Source organism: Neolamprologus multifasciatus, chromosome 11 (assembly GCF_963576455.1).
Source record: "Neolamprologus multifasciatus chromosome 11, fNeoMul1.2, whole genome shotgun sequence".
Lineage (NCBI taxonomy): Eukaryota > Metazoa > Chordata > Actinopteri > Cichliformes > Cichlidae > Neolamprologus > Neolamprologus multifasciatus.
Genome location: NC_140449.1, coordinates 17,420,891 through 17,446,857, shown reverse-complemented (window position 1 = coordinate 17,446,857; position 25,967 = coordinate 17,420,891). Strand labels below are relative to the sequence as shown.

General features: G+C 40.1%; 2 protein-coding genes across 8 annotated transcripts; one reads left to right on the top strand and one right to left on the bottom strand.

Moving 5' to 3' along the window:
• The first annotated feature begins 470 nt into the window (after positions 1 to 470).
• On the top strand, positions 471 to 11,593 carry LOC146508105 (uncharacterized). 7 transcript variants are annotated; one of them, XM_085177846.1, is made up of 8 exons: positions 471 to 599; positions 6,463 to 6,526; positions 6,964 to 7,011; positions 7,913 to 7,942; positions 8,594 to 8,677; positions 8,764 to 8,832; positions 9,048 to 9,090; positions 10,288 to 11,593. In XM_085177846.1, exons 2-8 carry the CDS (start codon positions 6,472 to 6,474, stop codon positions 10,331 to 10,333), a joined length of 375 nt encoding a protein of 124 aa, XP_085033972.1. In that variant the 5' UTR covers positions 471 to 599; positions 6,463 to 6,471; the 3' UTR covers positions 10,334 to 11,593. The 7 variants fall into 7 exon arrangements, with proteins under 7 accessions (XP_085033972.1, XP_085033974.1, XP_085033973.1 ...); XM_085177848.1 differs by lacking the exon at positions 471 to 599 and adding an exon at positions 606 to 1,768; XM_085177847.1 differs by lacking the exon at positions 471 to 599 and adding an exon at positions 1,760 to 1,871.
• A 582-nt stretch (positions 11,594 to 12,175) lies between these two features.
• fxyd5 (FXYD domain containing ion transport regulator 5) lies at positions 12,176 to 21,039 on the bottom strand. Its single transcript, XM_085177840.1, has 10 exons — positions 20,761 to 21,039; positions 19,330 to 19,375; positions 18,180 to 18,266; positions 17,950 to 18,078; positions 17,820 to 17,867; positions 17,382 to 17,426; positions 16,906 to 16,941; positions 16,747 to 16,821; positions 16,604 to 16,649; positions 12,176 to 15,046 (listed from the first exon to the last, which is right to left on the bottom strand). Exons 1-10 carry the CDS (start codon positions 20,815 to 20,817, stop codon positions 15,022 to 15,024), a joined length of 594 nt encoding a protein of 197 aa, XP_085033966.1. The 5' UTR covers positions 20,818 to 21,039; the 3' UTR covers positions 12,176 to 15,021.
• Positions 21,040 to 25,967: the final 4,928 nt, after the last annotated feature.

Below are 25,967 nucleotides of genomic sequence, written 5' to 3'. Positions count from 1 at the left end.
TAACAGGGCTGTGACAGACCACGGAGAAATGTCACACTGGGAATGTGGTAGAAGTCATTGTTGGTCATTCTCTTTGACAATGGCAGGCTGCAGGGTCATTATGAGGGGAGAAGAATGAACAGAAAACTCACTACCGATAGCTACTGGCTTCTGACAGGCCTGCAGAGGAGAACATAAAATTTAATTACACTTTAGATTCAATAATAAACATTTGAATATGCTCCTGCATCCCAGCTGCAGGAAACATGCACATGGAGGAAACAATAACACGATTAAGAAACAAAGATGAACTACCCTGACAGCAGCAGATGATTTTATGAGCACAAACAACACACTGGCGCTAATGTGATCACTGTACTCCTATTCACTTGGAGCACCGAGCAAGTTTCACAATCTGCATAGCAAGTCAAGTTGTAGAACAGATAAGATAAGTGGTGTCAAATTTCCACAAGCTCAGCAGCCAATGACGAAGTTTGTTGGCTGACTACACCTGTATTAATGTGCACACACTCTGGCAGTTTCCATGATAACAAGGATCTTGGAGAGCGAGCAACAACATACCAGCAGAGTATCGAAACAACTGAACAACTCATTTAAATGTAAGTTCACCTGCAGCCAATATTCTAGATGAGTTTTGCTTTTGCTTATTGAAACTGCACATTTGTTCCCTACATGTTAGCTCCCTGCATACCTTTGTACTGTATGCCTTTTTATTGCAAATAGCTGGGAAACGTAATGAAACTCAAGTTGTTGCTATTATTATTTTTAGCATTATTATGGTAAGAAATGCAAACTGCTTATTGGTGTGGTGGCTCTGTTTTTAAAGTACAAGTCAAGCGTATAAAACAAAGCGTTCTCAACGGGACACCAGTTAATACGATTTCAGTTTCTTTTCTTTTTTTTTAAATATTACTTTACATATTTTTTTTTTAATTTCTGTGGAAACTGGTCATTCAAATCTAGACAAATGACTCATGGGAGGCAACAGAAGCTTAAGCAAAACAGCTACTGCAAGCTAAACCTCAAGAAAACGAAGCACTAGCCTGCTAAAAACAAAAACAACAGGCAGAGTGTAACTTTTCGCACAAGCGACTTTTGAATGTTTGTTAAGTACAGCCGAGCACGATCAAACCAGATGGCGCAAACTGGTGCGAAAGTACAAAGTGCATTTAAACACATTGAAATATTAGCGATTTTCCTTTAAAAAAACAAAACAATAAAGCTTATGCAACATACAACTGTACGAGGACAAGGTTAGATTCAGGCTGCGCTAACAACACACCTGTGCTTGGTGCAGTGGCGCGCGCGAGGCTGTCAATCAGCCGCGCGCTTGTGGTCGTAATCAGTGGCTGAATAACTCCGAGCCAACCACCTGTCTGATCACAAGTGCTGTAAGTGTTTTGTTTTCGCTCCCCTCCCGTTGTAGCTTTTAGTTTCAGTTTAAACAAAACCATCATTACCAAACCGGGGGCAAGTTCTTCTTTGCCACATTACGTTTAACCCCCACTCGTTTTCAGGAAACTCACTTCTTGACAGCTCTGAGGAACAAGAACAAGAGAGGCGAAGGTGCTTTCCGCCAACTAAAACTCCAAGTGTTCAGCTAGTAGTTTAGCTCTAAATGAGTTGACAGTGAATCCCCCTTGTAGGTCAGGGAGACAGAGAGAGAAAAGAAGAAGCTTGCCCTGATCGTGGCCTACACAGCAGAAAAGGGTTTCCTGTTACACACTCGGCCCCCGCGATTTGCTCATCTGATCGGTAGACGTCTGCTGTGAGTCCGTCACTTTAAGGGATACACAAGGATATTATTACAAAAACCCCTCCATATTCCACAGTCGGAGTGTGTGTTTTGAAATGGTCTTTCTCTCGCATTGGTAGGTCACTGGATTTTTAAACGTTTCACAAGGTGCGATTTTTAGTATTCAAATACTACAGGAAATCAGCCAGCTTCACAGTCTTATTATGTTTGCTAAGTTCGTGTAGGTTGTTTTATACCTGTCATTTTTGTTATTATTTCTTTTGTTTTTGTTTTTATTTTTTTAGATGTTGATTGAGACATACTTGACTCTTAACAGTAGCTGATCACGCAGTGAGTCAGCATCAGTACTGTAATTTTATCATCAGTTCAAATCGGCAGGCTTCTTCCATAAAGAAACAGGTGCTTTTCAAAAAAAAGAAAGTTTGATTTCTTTTTTCCTTTCTTGGGACACCTCAGCACCCCTTACCTCACTTTCTCTGTGTGCCGCTTTCATGCCAGTGTGAGGGAGTCTGTTTTTTGTCTTAAAAATTAATCTGCAAACAAATAACAGTGTATTTTCCCCACTGTTCTTAATCAGGTTGCTTGTCAGAGGTAGAGCACAGGTATCAAATCGTGATCTTGCAGAAAGTTTTTGCTCACAAAAAAAAAAAAAAAAAAGACAGTAAGAGAGAGATTTTGTGTTGCTTGTTTCCTGACAATGCATTTCAGATAGGTTGGAATTTGAAAACCCTCGACGTGACCAGGATAGGTCTTGTGATAGTGTTAACAAAACGGAGAGCAACAGCTTTGTCTCCATCAGATAAAAGTAAAGCTGAAGAGTATGTGCCTGGTGTACTGTTTGTCCTTATTCAGGTTGTTGATGCCCTGGTCAGAGCAAAGGTTAAAATGCAGCTGCATTTTTTTTTTTTAAATTTATTTATTTTTTTTTAACATTTTTTTTGTGCAGCTGTGGAATTATACCTGCTCATTCCACTGGGTCCTAACCGGTTTTATGTTTTTGCACACAAACACAGGCAGAAAGGGAGGCCAAATACAGGATATGAGTCTCTAAGACGGCAGAGCCCCACAGCCAGTCACACATTCATATCCTCTTAGTTGTTTTACTCTTAGCTGTACGACCTGATGCTCAAGAAGTCACCCACAGTCTAACACTGTATTGGAAATAGCTGTGTAGTTGTCATACTTGTTGTCTTCCCGTAGTGGATTTCTCACTGGTATGCATGGAACCGACTGAGGTATTGTGAGTTTTGCTTTGTTTGATTCTTTTTCTTTTATCATTACTTTCATTGTCACTTTGTTTGTGGTCCAGTGGGACTGCAGTATGCTATAGAAGGGAGGGGGGAGGAAAAAGGGAACTGCATCACCTTCACTTAGATAAACAGCTGCTGCACCGTTGGCAGAGCTGAGTAAACATTTCAATAAAAATATTTTCAGTCTTCGCCGAACCAGAATAAGCATCCACTTTTGGGAAAATAAATGGCGAAGAATAACGAACAATCTCGGTGCCTTTCCTCTTCCACGCACGCTCTCATATACCAAATTGGTTTAAGCTATAACACATTATCAGAATGATGGTAAAGTTTTGTTTTGTTTTGTTTTTTTTTTCCTTTTTCATTGCAGTTGTGTCCTATCGTTCAGTTTTTCTTGTATTTGGTTTCCTGTTAACACTTTACATGGAAGAAATTCTGATATTTTTGCCCACTTTGATTGTTATCGTTCGTATCAGAGCCTTGTCAAGTGCACAGTGGAACGAGCAGAGGGCTGTTATCTGTGCGAGCAGATAAGAGATGGTCGCCACTGCAGTTAAGTTTATGCACTTGCACTAAACTTCTGTTTGTGCATCTGTTTCGCTGTTACAGATGAAATTGGATGGGTTGGAAGGAGTCAAAAACATTTGTTCCAAATTAACTCTGGTAAACAAGATTTTTGGTGCTCTTAGGTCTGCTAATGTGGCTAGACAGGTATGATGTTCGGGGTTAATCCTGTCAAACTGCATTAGGGGAACTGAAACAAAACCAACCCCCTGCAGCATCAGCAGCACAGTGTATATGCCTGTCATGCAGCACCGCACTGTAGTTTGATGATTTGTTGATTTCTTCATTTATTGTCTACGATCTTTGCGCCTGTAGCCAGACGGCAGCTGGCATATGCACTTTACAAGCTATCCCCTGGTTATTATATGTGGCAAATTGGGTGTGGTGTAAAAGAGCAAATTTAGTTGTAATTCAGATATGCAAGAATATATTACCCAATTTGAAAAAAAAGGGGGGGGGGGATGGGGTAAATATTATTCAGGAGCTGTTTTGATAGAGAAGCAGTGGACTGGGATGATAAATATTTCCAAATTGGATCAGCTTATTATTTTGCCCAGTGCGACTCTGAAAAGCAAATTGGATGCACAGAAGGGGATTGTATTTGCAGCTTTTTAGGTTGGCTGCGTTTGGAGATTTTCTTCAGCTGTTTAAGAGGCCTGCACACAGCACACTCCCGCTCAAATCAGTTGTGTGATTAACATCTCTTTTCCAATATAATCAGCCCAAATACTTCATGATGCTGCCCTACATTATAGATATTTGTCTCGCATGAGAGACTACAGTTTTCGACTGGCATAACAGTATTTATAGATGAGATTATACATGGCAGAATTAAGTGTTGGGTAGATCTCTCATTAATCTGTCCAAAACCATATTGCATAAAGAAGTGATGTCTGCTAATCCCGTTTCTTATTGCCCCTGCATCTTATTCACTTTCATTCACCATATTTGGAATTGGTGCTACTAATCAGAGATCATCGTGGACTACTTCCTTAAATTGTGCTAGTGTAGGATATAGTAAGTGACTAAGTGGTGGGGTAGGCGCCCCTTAGTGTTTCATAATCTACACCTTCACAATGCAGGTCACCTCAGTTCTTTCCTCACAGCTAAGGAAATAAGCACACAATGGGAAAGGCTAACAATGAAGGGGCGCCTACTGTGTAATATGTGACACAAAGGTCAGTGGGAGAACTGCAGTCTTTCTGTGTACAGTATTAAACACTGCATGAATGACTATTGGTTCCTGACTGCATGCCAATTTTTGAGTGACTGAACCGCGCCATGAAGGCTACATCCGGGACACTGAGTGGGAGAAAGGTTATTCTCATGGTTTTCCCATTTAAAAATATCTGCATCCACTTTGTGTTGGACACAGCTGGGGCTTTGTTTGGCACGACAAGGACACCTGCGTTTCACATCTACATGGTTTTAAAAGGGAATAGAGATGGCGTTTGTTTTTGGGCCCTCTGCCATGAGGAAGTTCCGACATGGATGTTTTTTTTTGTTTTTTTTTTCTCCTCCTCAAAAATAACAACGTACCATACGAAAAAACAAGAACACCATCATGGAAAATGTATTTGTCACTCGGTGTCAATGACCAGATTAAGGTAGAAGGAAATGAAATTAAACTGAGCTCATATTTGTTTCCCCTCCAATTAGGATGACAATAGCAACGTAATGCTTGGCAGGATGCACTAAATAAATAAGAAATACATTTATTAGTTTTGTCACGAGTTTGAAAATGTTGAGCAATGAAACAAACCAACAGAGTGCAATCAAACAATGAGTTTATTAAAACACACGCAGGAAAAGAAGTATGCAGCATCACATCAGCACACGTCTCCTGCTAAGAATACACTTGAAAATGATTTTATAACATCAGGGTTCACGTCCCTTCTTGCGTCAATTACAGATCAAATACATAGATTACAGTAAATGGTACACCTTAGATGGCTAAAAACAGACACAGAAGTTCCTCTTTCTATAACACCTTCCATACGTGGCAATAAATTTCAAGCCTAGTTACTAAGTTACTAAGCAAACTGAAATGCAGTTAGAAGCTAAATGAATTTCGGGCCTTTGGCCTGGCAGGCTTCTGGATTATATGTGTGTTGTAAGCGTGTATGCTGTTTATCCTTCTATGCGCCAAGTCACCTACACAATAGATTGTGAAGACATCGCTTCACAAAGCTTAAAACCTTCTTTAATAGACTGAGCATCAACACTGAATGAGCACAAACATGCAATGTGTATAAAATAATTATAGCTGCACCTGTAATAAAAAGGTTAACGTGGTGGCAATAGCTTTAATAAACATCTTTAATGCAATATCAAGGCTGTGGGATATATTATTAATGCAATGTTATATTGTAGCAGTAAAATAATTTTCTGTATCTCCACAGTTTCCTTTTTGTTTTGTCAGTGAACCTCTTCCTGGACACCTTTCTTGCTCAATCTTGTTTTCTTGCCTTGGTCCAAAGGCTTTGCGTGCGGGTTGGAAAATGTTGAATAGGCACTTGTTGCTAGCTGAGTGTGTCAGAATCGTTAGAACGTTGGGGTTTTTTGTTTGTTTTTTTTCTTCCTTCTGTTGGGTATCATGAGGGGGGGCGACACCTGTTGACACCACCCATCTAGGATTACAATCTAGTTATGCACGCATGCCTTTAAAACTTGTCAAAGTAGCGCAAGAACTGCCTGCCTCAAAATTTGTAGTTTTCCACTGACTAGCAGCACTCAGAATGCCAGGCAAGACCCCAGTAATAGACAGCGCTTCAGCTTTCAATCTCACTCAGTCTCTAAACCAAAAAACACCAAGATTTCACACATATCAGTGACTGAATATTAATAGCAGATATTTTTAACTTCGTGTCTTTTTTTTCTTTTCCCCTGCAGCATTTGAAGATGATGCGATTGCTGTTTCTATGTCTGCTGCTACTTCTGCCAGCTTCTGCTGCTGGTAAGTTCTCATATCTTTGACTCTTTCAGGTGATAAGCATCTAATCAGGGTCTATGCATCCCGGTGCCAGCTCCTGTTTTCCTCAACTACCTGCATATCTGTATGTGTCTGTGTCATTCTCAACAAGGTTAATGCGTGCAGTCACTGTTGATTTTCTTTTTTTTTTCTGCCTATTGGACACACTTGAACAATAATAAGTAATAAAAACATGCACGGTGAAGTTTATAGCAGCAAGCCCATGGCTGTGCTTTCTCTGACATGGAAGATGTCATATATGAACAAGTGACAGGAGACTCTGTGACGTACATGAAGTACAAGTATGCAGTTAAACCGACTGAGTCTTCATCTGTGTGCTACATGCTGAATGCCTCCTTTGATATCACCAATAACTGTTTTGAATAATAAAATGTTTGAAAATGTGTATCTCACTGTTTCAGCTCTGCGAGCATTTCGTAACTCTTCAGAACTTGAAGGATCAGCTGATGGTATGTAAGCCATATTTTGTCCAGTTGTACTTTTACTGCATCGCATATGGAACAAATTGTTTTTTGCAGCCTGTCACTTTAGGAATCAGTCTGACACATTAATTCATTTTACTTAGAATTAAGCGCTTGGATCAGCAGGCCGACCACACCCGTGCATGACGGTGAATGGCCTATTAATGTGTTTTGAGAAGAATTACTAGGCTTAAATATTCTGAAGTCATTTAGCTGCTTCAACGTGTTTTACATGTGCTGTCGTTGTCGCATAAGTGTTGATCCGGGTAAGCGTACTCAGAGGGAACAACTGATTTATTGATTTATTTATTTATTCATTCCCCCCTTGTAAAATAGAAATATGATATGAAATAGAATATCATTAAAAACATGATATAGCTGTATAAATCAGCCCCGTGTGTAATGGTGGGTTCTAATTTTCCATATCTATCTCCACTCCTTGTAATTGTTGTATGGTGGCTACCACTTAAAGCGCTTCTTCCTCATTTAGAGTTTTATTATTTGCTCACAGTTGAAGTTGTTTTTAAGGCCGCGTTGTTCTTGTTTGCAGTCTTATTATTGTTTAGTGTTCTCATAAGGTTATCTTGCCTGTGTACAATATTGATTCTTGTTTATGGTTTTCATTTTTTCCTCTCAGACCTCTTGGCCTCAAACTGATTTTATATTCCCACCCCTTATCACCACCACCACCACCTCCACCACAACCACGATCAATAATGTTGCTAAAAGATTCAAAGTGTTGTCTGTATCCTCACTGTTGTACAATTTAAGAACTCTTACACTGTTAATATAAGAAGGCGGTCATAGTGAGAACCTGCATTTCTGCACTGACTGAACAGACGTCTCATTTTTCCCTCTTTTTTTTTTTTTTTTTTTTTTTTTTCCGCAGACTCAGATGACGAGGATTATGTGGAACATGGTGAGTTTGTTACCCTACTCTGTGTAGTCTCTTATTTCATACACATGCACTATACTGACAGCTGCACAGAACCCGGTATATGAAGGTTATGGCCTCTGTTATTGTCAGAAAGTCTGTATAGTATATAGGTTGTTCTACTCCACTAAGCTGTGGCCCCAGTTGGCTTTTAGCTCCCCTCAACCATTACGGCCTGAATAGAATCAATTAGCTCTGTAGAGGGGGCCCTGTGGATTGTGCTGAAAGGCCAATGAACACGTCAACATCTCCGTCATCCTGTCGGTCAGCTAATCAACACTGGCATTCTCATTCTCTCACCATCCGCTTTTCCGTCACTCCTCATCTTCGCTTTGATAGACATTTGATAGACTTACAGATCTGTTTACAACGGCCTGCCTGCCAAGTGGAGAAGCAGCATTTCTGAAAATGGCTACAATTCTTTTTGAAGCCCCAAGCACTCTCTTATCCTCTCCTTGTAGACACGCGTACATAGGCTTAAATCTTCTGTTCATTTCCTTTAAAGTGCATTTAAATTTCTCAAGCAGCACACGAGTCAAAATGTGCAGATAAATTAGGGAAATTTCATTTGTGAAGGAAAGTGTGTGTGCGCGCGTGTGTGTGGACATTTTGACATTTCTCTTTGTAACTTTCCCGAAGCTTCAACCAATTTGAATCTAAATGCTGGGCCAGGCAAAACCACTGGTGTGGAGGGCAACAGTGGTAAGAAGTATCTGAATTGTAATTATTTATATATAGTAATGTATGAAAATGATTTTAAATGTCAATGTGCTGATTCCTTCTTTTTTTTTTTGTTGGTCTTTCAGATGAGGGCTACATGATTATCATAGTTATAGCGGGGGTGGTGTTGGCTCTTTCGGTCGCAGCAGTTGTCAGTAAGTACTCTACGTTTCCTTGAAATAAAGCCTTTTGCATTTCCACAGGTGACAAATATATTCCTTTAAAGCCCTCTGGTGCTTGGCTGGAGTCAGCATGGTTTCTGTGTGCTTTGTGAAGCTTTTAATTCTTAAACAAATGTGAACTTTTCTCTTGTGGAGCGTTGACCTTATTTGTTGTCTTTCTTTTTTTTCTTTTCTTCGTTTACTTGCAGCCATATTGATAGTGAAGCGCAAGATGCAGCAGCAGGAGCAGGGGTAAGAATTAGACCATTTTCTGACTATTTTCTTTGCATCTTTTATGTACTTCAGTGCTCAAGAAAAACGCTGTATGCATATTCTCCTTATGTCCGTTGTGCACACTGTGGCAGAGTTTTTAAAAATTCATGTTTTTCTTTACGCTAAGTCGGCCTCCGAGTAACAAAACCAGTCGGGTGGGTAACAGCTTTTCTGGCTCCCTTGCCAATTTGTCCCATTTAATCCAACTCGTCAGCTTGAAAACTAGAGAAAAAACAAAATTGTAAGCTGCATCCACCCATTTGAGCCTGTTTGGACTTGCACAGCAATTAGTAACACAGTCTGAGTCCTACGCCACCACCAGTGAACACACCACACCTTACCTTTTTAGCAATCAAACAATAACCTTAAGGCAGGGCCCCTGGGTCTATATGACCGAATGGGACAGGACTTAACCTGTTCAAAAGCTTACCTCATGAGCTGAGGCCTAAGTAGACACCTCTAGTCAGAAATAACGCAACAGGGTAAACATGAGACTGACTCAATGACAACAGTTGGCCAACGACAATCAGACAGCAGAACAGCCTAAACCAGTTAAACTGAGAGACTTTCTCTGTTGTTGTTGTTGTTTAGGGTTTTTTTTTTTTTTGTCCTCCTCTGTTGGAGAACATTTTGCAGTGTAATCAATTTCTTTTGTCCTGGAGGTGTTATGTAACGTGATGTGCAGGTTGGGTCAGAGGGGTCATAGAGGTCAAATCGGGCTTCAAAGATCTTTAAAGCAGCAGCAAACAGCTGTCGCAGAGCGGATCCCCAAGTTGATGTGCAAGGGTTAAATTCCTCTGCAGGATTACTGGCTGCCTCCTGGGGCTGCAGTCAGCTCTGGCAGTGTTTGGTGCTGACTGATCGCTCTGTTGAAAAGAGGCTTAATCACACAGCAACCTCTGGCTTGTTGGATCAACAGTGCCTTGCCAGGTTTATAAGTCCCACCTGGGGATGAGCTGTGTTCTGAGGTGATGCAGTCACTGTGCACCTGTCAAAGCCCTGTAGCACTCAGCAGACATGCCGTTTCCTGAACTCCGCCACACAGAGACGCTTCTTGTGCATCTCCAGACGTTTTCTAAAAATACCTTTAAAGGTGACATTTTGCTTTTAACCTGCTTCACCTCACCCCCTCCTGTGGTCTCTTCTCTTGCTCTCTCTTCCTCTGGCTCTCCTCAGGATCTACTCTGTGCCAATAGAACAGGACCACAAAGGGTCCGTCTAGTTCCTGGTCTACAACTACAAGCCCTATAACACACAGGCAAGAGAGGACGATGCATCAGGAAATGTTATCTCCTACTCTTTGACTCAGGACAGCTAGACTTCTTGGAACAACAGCCTGCTTCTGAATGTTCAGTTCATTCCTCCCTCCCACATAACCTCCTATACATGTGTAGCATATGCAGTATGTTTTTTGTTTGTTTTTTGTATACTTTTGTGTTTGTCCCAGTCATTTGTTCTGTACATACACATAATTTAGCCTAGGACTTTTGGAACACAGTCAAACCTTCTAATTGGATTCTATTTGAGGAATCCAAATCAAAGCCAGTGAATGTGGCTTAAAGCTCCTTTTGTTGAAAGGGATAATTTAGCACAGCCAGAACTCCCTGATTTTTTTTCCCCCCTTTAATTCCTGAGACAAGAAATTATTCCCAACGACTATGCAGTGTAACTCTGAGAGACCCGTCTATGTGAAATGGTCGTTGAGTGAGACAAACCACACTAATCCAGCCTAAGCCGGCCTCACGTTCATTCCTATTCACTTGTGTCACATTTTCTCTTCCTGGCCCATTAGGAATGACAGGAGGCAACAAAATAGGAAGATAAAAACCCGTTCACTGTCTTCTTAACTTCCAGTTACAAGAGGACAGTGGGGGGAAAACCACTGAAACAAGTGGAAATGGCTAGTGCTAAAACCTTCCTGCACTGCCACAAATTAATCAACCACCATGAATGATGATGTTTTCCAATCCCCTCTTCTTGAAAGGCTTTCACTTTAGATTGTAAATAGCTCTCTGAATGCTGTGGAGAGTTAGATTAATGCCTCCCACACTGTTACAGAGAACCTCGTTATGAGAGAGGGAAGGATAAAATCTCAAGAATTAAATAAAGTAGGATGATTGGGGAAAATGCCAACAATGCCTTTGTTTCATTCATACAGAACACACAGTTTTCTCTGGTTTTATGCAAATCAACCTTTTCGTGCTGAGTGCAGGAACACTTTCTATCCAAGAATCTAAGGTGCCGGCTTCCCTGTTTGTTTGTCGGCAAAAGGGAATCTGTTTTCCTTGTCAGCTTTCTGTCTGTGCCATCAGAAGGAGCACTGATAATGGAATTAGTAACACTGGGAATGACTATATGGAGTTAAATAGTGGATTTGCCGAAGCAGCGTCTCACTTTTCTCTTCCACTAAATCTTGCAACATGTCTTGCTGCTGGGGAGCGGGCCTGGCTGCCATCCAGACCCGAGAGCAACCCCCCCCCCCCCCCCCCCAAAACAAAAACAAAAAAAACAACAACTATGCAACCAGGTCCTTATCAAGGATGTGCACTCCCTATTGGTGTGTGTGCTGAAGTGCTTTCGTTAAAAAAAAACTTTAAAAAAAACTTTAAAAAAAACTAAAAAAAAACGGCGCTTCCCACTCGATGTAACCCAGATGTGATTATTGTTTGTGCGTTTTGTTTTTACTGTGCCCTGCGCTATTGTTATGTCTTGAAAGTGTAGCATTCCCCTGTAAGCCTTCAATATCTGTCAGCATTTCAAAAAGAGGACAATTTGAGGGGAAAAAAATTGCAGCACGAAACATTTCACTCTTCTCTGTCTGTCAGTCTGTCCCTCAGTATTTACTGATTCTCACTTTGTAGGACAAGCATAGCACATTTCCAAAACCGATGTAGCAATCGGGCTCACGCGGAAACCCAAAGAGTTATTCAGCACCAGCACGCTGCGTGCCTTTAACCAAATTCTACTCAGGCTTTACGAGACTGAGCAGCCAACTGTTGTGACTCTATTTGTGTAAAGCAAATGTTGCTGTGGAGCTTTTTTTTTTTTTTTTTTTTTTTTTCCCCTCTCCTATCTCAGTGATGTAAATGGAAAGGGTTATGCTAATATCTGTTTTTTAACTACTGATATATTTATCTTTGTAGGCTAAAAGCATTGCGAAACTGTGCACTCAATCTTGCTTTCTGATACGCAGCATAATCCATGTATGTACAAATGAACACAGCAATGCACTTGCATTGTGTCTCTATAGAAATCTCATGTTTGGAGAAAGATTTTAATATGATTCTGGGTGGGGCCCACTGATAGTGGGAGTTTGTAAAATGTATATATGTTTTGTTTTTTTTATTTAGTTTCATACAAAACTACGTTACAGGTCCTTCTCAAAAAATTAGCATATTGTGATAAAGTTCATTATTTTCTGTAATGTACTAATAAACATTAGACTTTCATATATTTTAGATTCATTACACACAACTGAAGTAGTTCAAGCCTTTCATTGTTTTAATATTGATGATTTTAGCATACAGCTCATGAAAACCCAAAATTCCTATCTCAAAAAATAAGCATATCATGAAAAGGTTCTCTAAACGAGCTGTTAACCGAATCATCTGAATCAACGAATTAACACTAAACACCTGCAAAAGATTCCTGAGGCTTTTAAAAACTCACAGCCTTGTTCATTATTCAAAACCGCAATCATGGGTAAGACTGCTGACCTGACTGCTGTCCAGAAGGCCATCATTGACACCCTCAAGCAAGAGGGAGACACAGAAAGAAATTTCTGAACGAATAGGCTGTTCCCAGAGTGTTGTATCAAGGCACCTCAGTGGGAAGTCTGTGGGAAGGAAAAAGTGTGGCAGAAAACGCTGCACAACGAGAAGAGGTGACCGGACCCTGAGGAAGATTGTGGAGAAGGATCGATTCCAGACCTTGGGGGACCTGCGGAAGCAGTGGACTGAGTCTGGAGTAGAAACATCCAGAGCCACCGTGTACAGGCGTGTGCAGGAAATGGGCTACAGGTGCCGCATTCCCCAGGTCAAGCCACTTTTAAACCAGAAACAGCAGCAGAAGCGCCTGACCTGGGCTACAGAGAAGCAGCACTGGACTGTTGCTCAGTGGTCCAAAGTACTTTTTTCAGATGAAAGCAACTTTTGCATGTCATTCGGAAATCAAGGTGCCAGAGTCTGGAGGAAGACTGAGAAGAGGGGAATGCCAAAATGCCTGAAGTCCAGTGTCAAGTACCCACAGTCAGTGATGGTCTGGGGTGCCATGTCAGCTGCTGGTGTTGGTCCACTGTGTTTTATCAAGGGCAGGGTCAATGCAGCTAGCTATCAGGAGATTTTGGAGCACTTCATGCTTCCATCTGCTGAAAAGCTTTATGGAGATGAAGATTTCATTTTTCAGCATGACCTGGCACCTGCTCACAGTGCCAAAACCACTGGTAAATGGTTTACTGACCATGGTATTACTGTGCTCAATTGGCCTGCCAACTCTCCTGACCTGAACCCCATAGAGAATCTGTGGGATATTGTGAAGAGAAAGTTGAGAGACGCAAGACCCAACACTCTGGATGAGCTTAAGGCCGCTATCGAAGCATCCTGGGCCTCCATAACACCTCAGCAGTGCCACAGACTGATTGCCTCCATGCCATGCCGCATTGAAGCAGTCATTTCTGCTGACTTTTTTTTGTATTAAAAACACTTTTCTTTTATTGGTCGGATGAAATATGCTAATTTTCTGAGATAGGAATTTTCAAATCATCAATATTAAAACAATAAAAGGTTTGAACTACTTTAGTTGTGTGTAATGAATCTAAAATATATGAAAGTCTAATGTTTATCAGTACATTACAGAAAATAATGCACTTTATCACAATATGCTAATTTTTTGAGAAGGACCTGTATGTTTTAAGAAGTTACTTATGTTTTTATGCACTTTTCTCTTAAGGTAAACTCGTGTCTATTTTGTGCCAACAATCACACCTGATTCTCAGTATGTAATTAAGTAATTATTCACAATATATGTACATGTGTGATAGCTCACAGGAAAACTGTAGGTGACAGAATATTATGAATTGGATCTGTTTGCACAGCTGCAGTCACCTTGATTTTCTTCTGATGGTGATTACAACATACTACTGTATATTGTGTATCTATGCTGCGCTCCGGATTGTGTTTGTTTTTTAATAAATGTGTTATGAAATCTGCATGCCTTCTCCCAGTTTCTTGTTTGCATAATTTTGATGCCATATGGATACAGAGATAATGTGCCAATGGATGTTGTTTAATCTAGGGCTTTACTCGCTTACAAGCATAGAGCCACTAAGAGGCTTAGACACTCTTACTAAACATCCTTTTTCGTTAAGATTCAAAGTGTAAAGCGAGTGTGGGAGCTATGATGAAGTGAGCTAACTTTTATTTTTATATCCTCACAGAACAGTGAAAAGGGCTGAGCGAGATTGTCAAATATGAGATGATGCGGGGTTATTCCTCATAACCTTTAATAATAAATCCGAGCTGTGAGACACTGCCCGTGGCTATGGCATTAGTTACAAGATGCAAAGGTCATTAGAAACCAGCCTGCTTCATGGCTGAAGGTTTGATTAAAATGGGATTCATCTATTCATTATTGTCCCAGATAAATAATCACTTAACTTTTTAAAGGAATTTTTCTTGCCAACTATTGAAATAGTTGACCATGATGAACCGGATGATGGTTCCACTTTTTTAACTTGTCAGCATGAGTCATGATTTCCATGTTTATTTATTGTTTTTCTATGACAGTTACTAAGCAGTGTGTCAGTCCACATTCACGCACACACAGACTGTCAGGTGTTTTTCTATTGATGGATCCCTGGTTGTTTTCTTGCAGCTGTTTTCTTTGGTTACTGAATTCATACGTGCTCTCTCCTTATTCTTGGGCTACCCGGTATGACCTGGACAAAAAAAAAAAGAAGGGGGGGGGTGGAGAAAGGCATTACTCTTAAAGAATCAAACAGTATTTCAGCAATCAATGATATTCATCAAACCTAAATATGAGGAAAAAAAAAGATCTGTTGCAGTTCTGCCCTACAAACAGCTTAATGATAATCCCTTTGATCTATTAATCATCAAAGAGATTTCAGTCAGCATTCTGTTGAGCTAGTATGTCTGAAGTGACTCATTGCTATATATCATCAAGTAGCCTCTGATATTAACTATTTAAATCATCCAAATGCAGTTTCCCAACAGCACAAGGAGAGATGCTCCTCATGCACAATGGGCCGATATATAGAGTCAGGTGAAAAAGAGAGTACCTTTTCTCTCACTTCCAAGGGTTTGGCTCAAGAAAAGAAGAAAAATAAAGTACACATTTAATGCTTCCAAAAGAATCAAGATGCTAAGTACCAACCAGGTGCTGCTAATCAAGTATACTTGCGTAACTGATCAGCCAGTATTAGAACTTCTATAAAAACTGAAGTTTTGGAAGTTTGCTGGAGCATTCAGGTGTGTGTTAACACAGTGCCAAGGAGGAAAGACATCAGCATTGATCTCAGGGAAGCAATTGTTGCTACCCATCCATCTGGGAAAGCCATTTCCAAACAATTTGTCCATCACTCTGTGGCGATAAAGATTATTCACAAGTGGAAAACATTTTGGACAGCTGCCAATCTTCTCAGGAGTGGATATACAAGCAAATTCCCCACAAGGTCAGATTGTGCAGTGCTTACAGAAACTGTGAAAAACCCAAAAGCTACACCTCAAACAATACAGGCCTCTGTTAGCATGCTATATGTTAGAGTACCATTAGAAAAAAACTAAACAAATATGTCCTTTTTGAAAGGGTTGCTCGGAGAAAACCTCTTCTAGCATAGCTTAAATTTGTAAAGCTGCATTTGAACAAACCACAAGACTTTTGGAACAACTTCCTTTAGAAAGAGAAGACTAAATAAAATCGAGATGTAATGCACAACATCATGTTCATCACAAACATCCAATACCAAATGTCAAACACTGTAGTGGAGTGGTGATGATTTGAGCTTGTTCTGCAGAAAAAGGATCTTGGAATTTCCTTTGTCTGCAGAACTGACTCAGTGACTGAGTCTACTATGAATTCCCCTGTAAACCAAAATATTCTAGACATCTGTGAGGTCATCTGTCTGATAACTAACACTGACGAAACTGGGCCATGCAACAGGACAATGATCCTAAACACAGCTCTGGATTTACAACAGCATGGCTGAAAACGAAAAGCGTCAAAGTAAGCGTTAAATAAAAGTAAGCGTTAAAGCGTTAAAGTAAGCGTTAAATACAACCTGCTTCTGCAGGTTGTATTTAAATTATTTTAAAACCTGGCAAGGACCAGATTATTTTTATTTATTACATCTTGAAATGAAAAACTTTAGACTTCAGAGGGTGTACTTTCTTTTTTTCACTTCAGCGTATAGCCAGACATTTTTTGATGTTTAACTGTTTGTACTGATAAAACAAAAGTTACAAATGTAATTACTTACTTTGTTGACCTCTTGCGGCATTTGGGCAGCCGATTGAACTTTCCACCTACAGTCCAAACATAAGCAAAAGAGTAAGGAAGTTGGTAGACTATTACAAGAAATAGCAAATCACAAAAATAGCTTTCAGATTTTCAGATACTTACAGGTAATGACCAATATCCCAAAGACGAACAGCACTGCTGCAATGACCAGTCCAGCATAACTCAGGGACTTATAATCTAAGTATATAAAAAACCAATCAAATAACCACAGAAAATGAGTAACAACACACAATCAAACACAATCAAAGAGAAGTTTCTTACCATAGGTGAAATCTTTGTCCCACTCTGACTTCCACTCTATATGGAGTAAAAGAAGAAGAAAAAAAGTATTGACTTAAGGTTGACTGTTGAACAGAGGAAATATCTATAGGAACAAAAAAAGAGGCTCAGTGGGGAACAACTGTCAGAGATGGCATGAGAGATCTACTGGCTCTGCTGACATGCTGTTGATGGCGTATCAAAAACTTATCTATGGTAAGCCGGCACAGCATGAGGACACAAATATCTTATCTCTTCTTGCATAAGGTACAATCAAGCATTAATCTGTTAGCAAGAGAGGAAGTGAGGTGCTGTGTTCTATCACTACGCTGTGGGTTTGTTTGGAAGACGGGGAATTGTGATACTGTCACAGTCTGCCATGAGATAACAATAGAACCACGATGCCTGTGGCATTTAGGGTAAGTAAGGAATAGGGAAATTTTTTCCATTACTCCAGACAACTTTAGTGTTCTTTTTACCGATGGTTTTCTCGTGTGCAGAAGGGTTGGTTTTCACTGCAGGTGCTGGAAAAAAAGGGAAAAAAATTACTACATTGGACTTTTTAAGTAATTTTTTCTGGCAATTTTTCATCTCTACTGAATATGTAATAATTTACAAGTTAAAACTTTTTTATTTTTGAGACATATTGACTCCATAGCTTACAGTTACCTCTCATCAAACTCCAGATTCAGTCTTATGTTTAACTAATTACATTTCTAAATGTTTCAGTCGAATTTCTCAAAGGAAATTTATGCTTTTCAGAATGTAGCATTTTCTCTACCTCAAGTGCTCTCTCTTGCTCTATTTTTGTCGGTGTCTGGTGATGATACAGTTTGCTAGCTAAACTCAATGGCTCTACTGACTCTTGATGTTTGACCATACATAGGTTAGGCAAGGCAGAGGGTAAAGACTCATACCTGAAGTTGATGTGAGCTTTGGTTGACTTGTTGCTTTTGCACTTGAAGCTAAAGAGGATGAATACATATGATGAGAAAAATAGCATGCAGAAGAGAAATAATGGGGTTAGACACACACAAGACAAACTACCTGCTGAAGTCTCTATTCGTGATGTGGTAACACTGAGGGAGACGTTTGCTTGCTGGTTTGTGGGTTTTTCAGGTATAGTTTCCAGGGAGCTGTTAATATCTCTAGTTGTTCTCTTTTCCACTGCTTCTCCTTTTACACACAGAAAGAAACTGAATTAGATGGACAGACAGACAGACAGACAGACAGACAGACAGACAGATAGATAGATAGATAGATAGATAGATAGATACCAGGGTTTATTGTAAACGTCGATTCAGCCTTCTTTGCATCTGTGGGTGTGGGTGCAGTTGCAGGTGCAGGAGTTTGGGCCCTTGACACTGTGGGGAAAAAAACGATCAAATGTGAAAAACTAAAGAAAAGTAGAAGCAAACTTTCCATTGAAGGTTCCTATACTGTCCACTTTACATCAAGAACAAAGCACAGCGTTGTTAATGCCCGTGATTTTTTCAATGTGGCCAGACTTCAGAATGTGTCTGGCCAGGCACAGTAGCGAGGCCTGCAGATGCACTGAGTATGTCACAGTAATAGTCTTGTGAGTGGGCCTGTGAGGCAACCTCTGAGTGCAACAGAGCTGGATTGTTGTGCAAGACCACAGGACAGAGAGGCTGTTGTCTGTTTACTCACTCAGCACCTTCCAAATAGTGCCGAAGCTCCACAAAACCTCTACTTTCTTGGGCCAGTGCTGCCAGCACTACACAAATAAAGCCATACGAGGGAAAATATACTGAGATAGAAATGATTAACAGCTCACTCTACTTTTTAAAATTTTGCTTAGATGTAACTGTTAACAAGCTAATCCCCAAGTTGCAGGCTTTTTTCCCCCTAATCTTTAAACAGATAAAAAATAAGACAAGAAAAATAGTTTTGTTGTGTTAATGCAACACCCGCCATAAGCTTCACATGCTTTGCTCCACTGCTTACTCCTTTACTTTAAGGGGAACCCTAAAATGTAATGAAGCAGACATAGTTCTTTATTACCACCACTGAACAGAATAAGCTGTACTAAAGGTTAGAAACCACACAGTATTTTTAGCTCCATCCCATCACAGTTTTGTGGTTCAATGAGGGAACCATATTGTTGCACTGGCAACCATGTCATGATTGTAGGTGCAAGAGTTTAGCAGACAATAAAAGTCATTATAATTGACTTAATTTTTTTCTCTTAGAACTTTCTAAAGTTCCCCTGGCTGGTTCTTGGTCCCATGTGACACTGCATTCAAAAACCCCTGCAAATACGCCAATCTGCATCCTAACATAGGCTTACTGCACAGATACCCTGCTAAAGCTAATCAAGGTGATTAAATCTACAGTCTCTTTCAACCCCAAAAAAGTTCACACTTGACTTCAGTGAGCCAAGTCTTCAGATTTTCTGGCACTCACCTTGTAACATCATAAACAGGAAAACGCTCAAGTAAACCAAATTCATCTGAAAGAAATAAAAACAAAACATGTTTTCACGAGATGCTGTGAAACAGTGATGAAGATAATACAGCTCTCAACTACTGTCTGAACAAACTGTTGAGCAGTTTTCACACAATCAGTGGTTACAGGATTGAAATGACCTCTACGATCTACTGTATAAAGTAACTGAGTGCGCCTCAGATAACTCAGGTGGCCCTTTTGAAAACAACTGGTGACTACATCCTCTGGTGCATGTGTTATAGAATATTCAAGGACATCCATACCGCATGCAGACAAATGGCTGATCATTAGCACTGAGAAAAACGCTACTGATTTGTACTGTGTCTCTGCAGTCATGTAATGATCTTACAGTTGTTAGCCCTGGGAATGAAAGGCTCCGGGTAGACGATTGAGGCAATACAGTATTCACTCTCCAACATATTGTGCACCGCTCAGTTACCAGTCAGGAAGCTGTAATCAGTCAGGTTCGTGCCACATGGCAGCTTCCTCTTCCTCCTATAGCACGTGGCAACATCACCCACACGCCTCATTCAGCATAGCAGAAAACAAATTCTTACTTTGAATGTCAGACTTTATAAGACACTTTTTTTTTGTCAAATGTGAGTGATCGAGGCCACATATTATAGATGCAGTCCTCCCACGTATGTCTGTGCTAAACTTTGTGGCTGTATAGATCTAACTTCATCATATTTTGTTAGCTGTCACCAATTAAAAAATGGCATTGGAGCATATGTCAAAACGACTCTTTTCATGATAATAGAAATCCTTGTACCGGCGAGCCGCAACCTCCACATCAGTGGAAAACGTTGGCTATTTCTTCCTCCCCCTCAATATTTTGCCCACGGCTTAAACAAAAACAAAACAAAAACAAAAAAACAGAAGTAGGAAATAAAAGTGTATTGTGATGTATAATTTCATAGCAACACCTGCCAACGATGAGCAACAGAAGCAGGCAGGGAGGCTAAAGGAAGTCTGTGCCAGGGACTTAGCTTGAATCCACTCCCAGTGAAGAAAGAAAAAAAAATTAATCATGATCTTTGACCTATCCGGTGGCAGCTCATCCTCCGGGCTGGGAACAGTGTGACAGGTGAGCATTTGTGGCCGTCATGAGCTCTGACAGCTCAGATTAGCAGGTCATGCCAATCTTCATTTCACTCCAGAGCATATGTCAAGATGAGGCCTGTATCCCCTGGGCTGTACAGACGTCTATCCCTTCCCCTAGCCTGACCCGCCTGCCTGTTTGTCACATCTTGCACTCTCACTCACTCTCCGTCTGTCTGTTCATCCATTTGTCTGTCATCCTCCATCAATCTCTTTTCAACTTGGGTTAGACCAAAACACCCTTTAGCCCTGGGATATTCAGTCTTTCATCCAGGCTATTATGCTTACCTTTGTATCCATCCTGCGAGGTGCCCGAGTCCAGAGATGTATCTGCAGCTTCATCATCCACAGCGCTCTCCTCTGTGTGTCACTTGTGTGCAAGGCTAGTGGAGAAACGGCTAACCAACCACACCCATGCGATCACCCACTACTTCCTCACCCATTTGTCTGAATTCATTTTCAGACTTTCAGTCTCTCTCTCTCTCTCTCTCTCTCTCACGCACTCTTTCTTAGTCTCTTCCTCTGTGTTCTTTGGCTTCCAGTTTTCAGTTTGTACTTCTGCTTCATCAAAGCACCGTATGCCTTCTCTTCCTACTGTATCTATCTGGGCTAGTTAACCGTGTTGCTTCACATTTATTTCCTGTTTTCTCTCCATCTCTCATCTGACGCTGGCTTGCAAAAACAAAGAAATGTGACCTTGTATTAAGGGATTGCAGGCATGTTTACATTCACTTAAAAATGCATTGCATGCTGTATTAATTATCAGTCCCTGAACGCAATGAGATTGCAACAAAATAAAGGCCAGAGGCCGGCAATGTGTATTATTCACTTTGAATTTTAACCCTATATTTTAAAGCATATAGAAAAGCTGTCCTGTGTACAGTTTTTTTATGTTTTGTAAGAGTTATTTATACATAGCAGTTTAAAGACTTATTACCGCATTGATTATAATCAACGTTCATACTCATACCCCAGAACATATCACTACAGAAAGCCGCTTCCTTCGTATTTATCGTGATGTACTGAAGTTTTAAGGAATTGGAATTGCCAAACTCTTGAATTACTGCTTTTTGTCTGTCGTGCTTTATTGCTTCAAGGCTGAAGAAATGAAGGTTGTGATTGTGACCTAAGAGCTTTACCAAACTGAGAAGCACAAACCTACACTGTTACAGCAGACAAAGCCTGCAATTCAAGGAGACTTGCAGAGGAGAGTCTTTGTGCAGAGTGCTTGTGATGCATTTTGAACAGCTTTTCACATTTTAATGTGAAATGTTTGTTTTTTTTGTTTATTTGTTTTAAGAAGTGTTAATATTAACACTAATCAACCACTGACAGGTGAATCATTACAGTGCTCTTGAAACTGATGTGAGCAAGGAAAAATGGGCCAACTTGATGGCTAGATGAGTCAGAGCTCCTCCAAAACTGGGGTGCTCTGAGGATGCAGCAGTTAGACTCACTGATGATGGATTAATGGCTGGCAGATCAGAAGAGCCTAGTTGCAGAAAACCTTAATGCCATTTAAGAATACAAAATGCACTGCAGCATGATGAATATAGGGATGGGCAGAGATGATTCAAGTGAGTGTTACAACTGGACCCTGGAACAACAGAAGATGACACAGTCTGGTTATCAGCTTTTTCGTTGCTTAAACCTTACATACAGCTGACATTTTCACGCCTTCGAAGTATGACTCAAGCCAAGAACTCCCTCACAATTGTCTTTTGAGGTTTATAACCTGATGACATGCACACATTGCTCAAGATTTGTCTGCCATACTAAACAGCTAAACAGCTTAAATGGAAAAAAACGTGTATTTCATAACTACGTCACTCCTTCCTGACTCTTGCTAGGTGAAACTGATTGCTGCATCAAAAACTTAGTAATTCGTAATTTCTTTGGTTGCTAGCAGATTTCCACAGTTGTAGTTGTTCATGTTTGTCCACAAACACTAACTGCTAGCCATGCAGTAGTCTGTGCTTTGGAACCAGTGGTAGAAAGCCTTGCATGTGGGACTTTCCCACACTCACTGAAATGGCAGCACAGATGCTATCTATAATCTTATGACCCCACCCCCTCCCTAATCCCATCCCCACCCAACCCTCCTTTTGATATACATTTTCATACGAGTTAGTTTAATCTCAATTAGATTAGATTAAATCTCACTTAGTAAATTGACCTCCGTATGACTCCTGCTCTTTTTGTGCACCACACATCATCACTCCTGTGCTGTTTTACTCTTTCAAGATTCTCCCATGATCCTTCAAAGACCAGCAGGTGCCTGTGTCTGTGGGAACCTGGGCAGGTGTGGTAGGAACACAGACAGCTCTCGTGACAGTGTCAAGTTCCTCCTTGAACTCTGTCACCACTGTCCCAGAAAAAATTACACACAGGCATGTAAGGGAGATACAGCTTCTCTATTTTGTAATTCCCTAAAAGCACCAATTTCATTTTATTTGATTTGACCCACACTGGTGGATCTGAAACCCTCAAATTTGACTCTGTGCAGCCTCAGACTTTAATAGCACCCAAAGAAAATGCTTTAAATATTTTCATCTTTGTGTGTTTGTGTGTCAAATTTCATGATAAAAGAATGACATTTAGGACATTTTTGTTGCTGTCAAATGTCAAAACTGTTCAAATTTGGCCAGAAGAGTGTTTAAGGGTTAACTTAGGAATAAATGGAAGCCGAGTACATGATGAGAATTCACTGGTCATTTAAACCTTCTGTCTACTACTATGAAGGCCCACCCTTAGCCATCATAGAGGCACAGACTCAAAATAAATACATAAATAAATAAAAAATCCAGGAAGCATGTCACGTGGTATCAGCCACTGAGAAAGCAACAATTTCTGTTTAATGCATTGGACTTGATTTTCCCACAGGTAATCCATCTGTGTCTGATCTAAAGAGCAAATAAACACCTTGAAATGCCTGTCAGGCATTCAGGGACAGTTTGTAAAACTGGCAAGCCCTATTATTATCTGAAAGAGGCTACTGCTATTAAGGAAGTAGCCTTGAAGAGGTTTACTGTATTCATTTGCTAAAGTCCAATGAGACAATATTTTTGTTTAAACATGGCAACATAGCAGGCTCTGTCAAATGGATGCTGTATTCTGGGATTTCAAGATGTGAAAATGTAAAATAATATAAAGTTCCTAAAACATTTCATATCAGACACTGAAATAATAATAATGCTTATTATTGTCTTTATTTATCCCAGAAGACTTCCACACAAATAAGACATAGACCTAGATTTTAAGGGAAACTGAAATGTTACCATCAGCTAAATGCAGATCACACTCATTGTTAAGTGAAGAGACTGGCTATAACGGTGCAGTAATTTAAGAATAATAACACACACAAAAAAGATTGAATAATAAAAACCTGTATATACATTACTGTATATACATTACAGGTAGCAGGCTTTTGGTTCCCACCTTGTCAACATTAACAATTCATTGTCTTTCTACCTGCTAATATTATTCCATTATCTAATATTCTGTTCAGTCAGTTGTAGTCTTTCATTCACATGTTGGGGCAAATTACATCCTTCTTCCTAACAACAGGAGAGCAGGGCCACAAAGCGAGTCATGATAGCTGCCAGTGAAATCATGTTCTAATTTGTTAAACCTGTGGTTGCTTTGCTTTGATTTCTTGATTTGATTTCTGAATAATGAGAGCATTGACAGAGTTTGCAGAAATTACAGTTAAATTTGAGTTTGCTCCCAGCTGGCAGCACAACTAGGTAAAGCAATAAAGAGGGATTATTAAATCTTACCTTTTTTCCCCTCCCCAAACACTTACCTGAGAGTGGTAAGGAAGATGTTAAACCAAACCAATGAGGTAATTAGTCGCTTAATTTTTTCCCCCCTCTTTTGACTTAATTGTGCTCTCATACAGCCTGCCTTTTCGAGCTCTCTTGAGAATCCTCTGAAAACAACACATCACAAATGTTCACGAGGCCAATGAGGAAAAATAGAAGCTGACATACAATATTGAGCCGTCAAGCCTTCATTTTAGCAGATTACTGTTCCTGCCTGAGCTAAAACGATACATTATGAACAGGCTTTGGCACAAAACTGCAGTCAGACAGGAACTTGAACAACTGTTCAGTAATGAGACAAACAGTTCATGATGGAGAATAGCATGCGTGACTGAGGAATCATAGTAAAACATTTAGTTTTATCTCCTGGCACACACGTCCCACTGAGGAGACAGAAATATGTGGGTTTGGCAAAATTTTGGATCGTACCAGCCTCATATAAGTCAATATTTCTGCTGAAATAATAATTTGCACTTGGTAGTAAGAGCAGACCACATGATGTTAATAAAAAAAAAGATAGCAAGTTACCATATTTACCATATTCTTTCTAACCATGATTTTTGGACTGTAGCAGAGAGTTATGTGACGCTGATGTGATGAAACGTACTTGGAGGGGAAAGAGGAAGCTGGAAGGGTGTGTGCATAACGGATTTGTATAGAGATGTGAGAAAACCCAGTAACTATTTGTGCATATTGGGTGGAACCTAAAAGATCTATTGAAACTTTGAAGACCTTCTGTTCTCCTCACAGCTTACATGCACTACTATAAATAAAGAGTACCCTGTAATTGCACTGCAGGAAAAGCAACTCATGTAGCCAAGCTGTTGTCAGGCCAACATGCCAATATGAGTACATTAAGCTGATGAGTGATTAGTTCCGAAAGCACTTTCAGAAAGATAGACACACAAGTTATTAAACGTCTTCTTAAAATTGTGCTACTAGTATTACTCTTCATCAGTGTTGGGTAAGTTACTTTAAAATAGTAACTTAGTTACATTACTAGTTACTTCTATCAAAAGTAACTCAGTTACTTCAAGTTACTCGTTACTTTCAAAGTAACTAGTTACTAGGGAAAGTAACTTTGGTTTTACTCAGAATTCTCTTGTTAATGTGTTGCTTCCATAACTTTGCCAGTCTTCTAGCTTGCTTACTTGCCACAAGTGCACTGTGCCACCTACCAATAGAAAGGAAAAGATAATGTGCATATTTCCACGATAGAATGCCATGATTCTAGCCTACGTCACAGCGTCATGTGTGCCTTTTACATCCAACACAAAAACTGCAGTCGTGGTGCTTTGATTGTACTCAGAACTCGGAAATTCTGCCTTCTGAATAGGAAGATGTAGGCAACACCAGACTGCAGATGAGCTGCATACAGAGCTGGACTGGGACAGAAAATTGGCCCGGGCATTTTGACTTGAGACTGGCCCGCCATTATAGGAAAAATCATAAAGCCTTTGAATGAAAACAAACGCTGTTGTGACAGTGATGTACACTGTTCTGATGGTATATATGCACCAATCTATCAATCGTTTGTTGTAAGATTCAGATAATTATTTTTTAAAAGCTAGACATTTTAAATGAGAATAAGAAAGAAAAGTATTTCCTTGTGCCCCCCTCTCCCTGTTAATGCCCTACCTGGCCCCCCTGGCAAACCTTTGCTAGACCCGC

What these genes read in the sequence shown, in the direction of transcription:
- fxyd5 (XM_085177840.1), bottom strand. Translation starts at nt 20,817, where the DNA reads ATGATGAAGCTGCAGATACATCTCTGGACTCGGGCACCTCGCAGGATG. An exon ending in GACGTTTACAATAAACCCTG is followed by an intron (nt 18,079 to 18,179) that starts GTATCTATCTAT and finishes TGTGTGTAAAAG; the next exon opens with GAGAAGCAGTGGAAAAGAGA. An exon ending in ACGAATAGAGACTTCAGCAG is followed by an intron (nt 17,868 to 17,949) that starts GTAGTTTGTCTT and finishes CATCCTCTTTAG; the next exon opens with CTTCAAGTGCAAAAGCAACA.
- LOC146508105 (XM_085177841.1), top strand. An exon ending in CGAGGATTATGTGGAACATG is followed by an intron (nt 7,943 to 8,593) that starts GTGAGTTTGTTA and finishes GTAACTTTCCCG; the next exon opens with AAGCTTCAACCAATTTGAAT. An exon ending in TTCGGTCGCAGCAGTTGTCA is followed by an intron (nt 8,833 to 9,047) that starts GTAAGTACTCTA and finishes GTTTACTTGCAG; the next exon opens with CCATATTGATAGTGAAGCGC.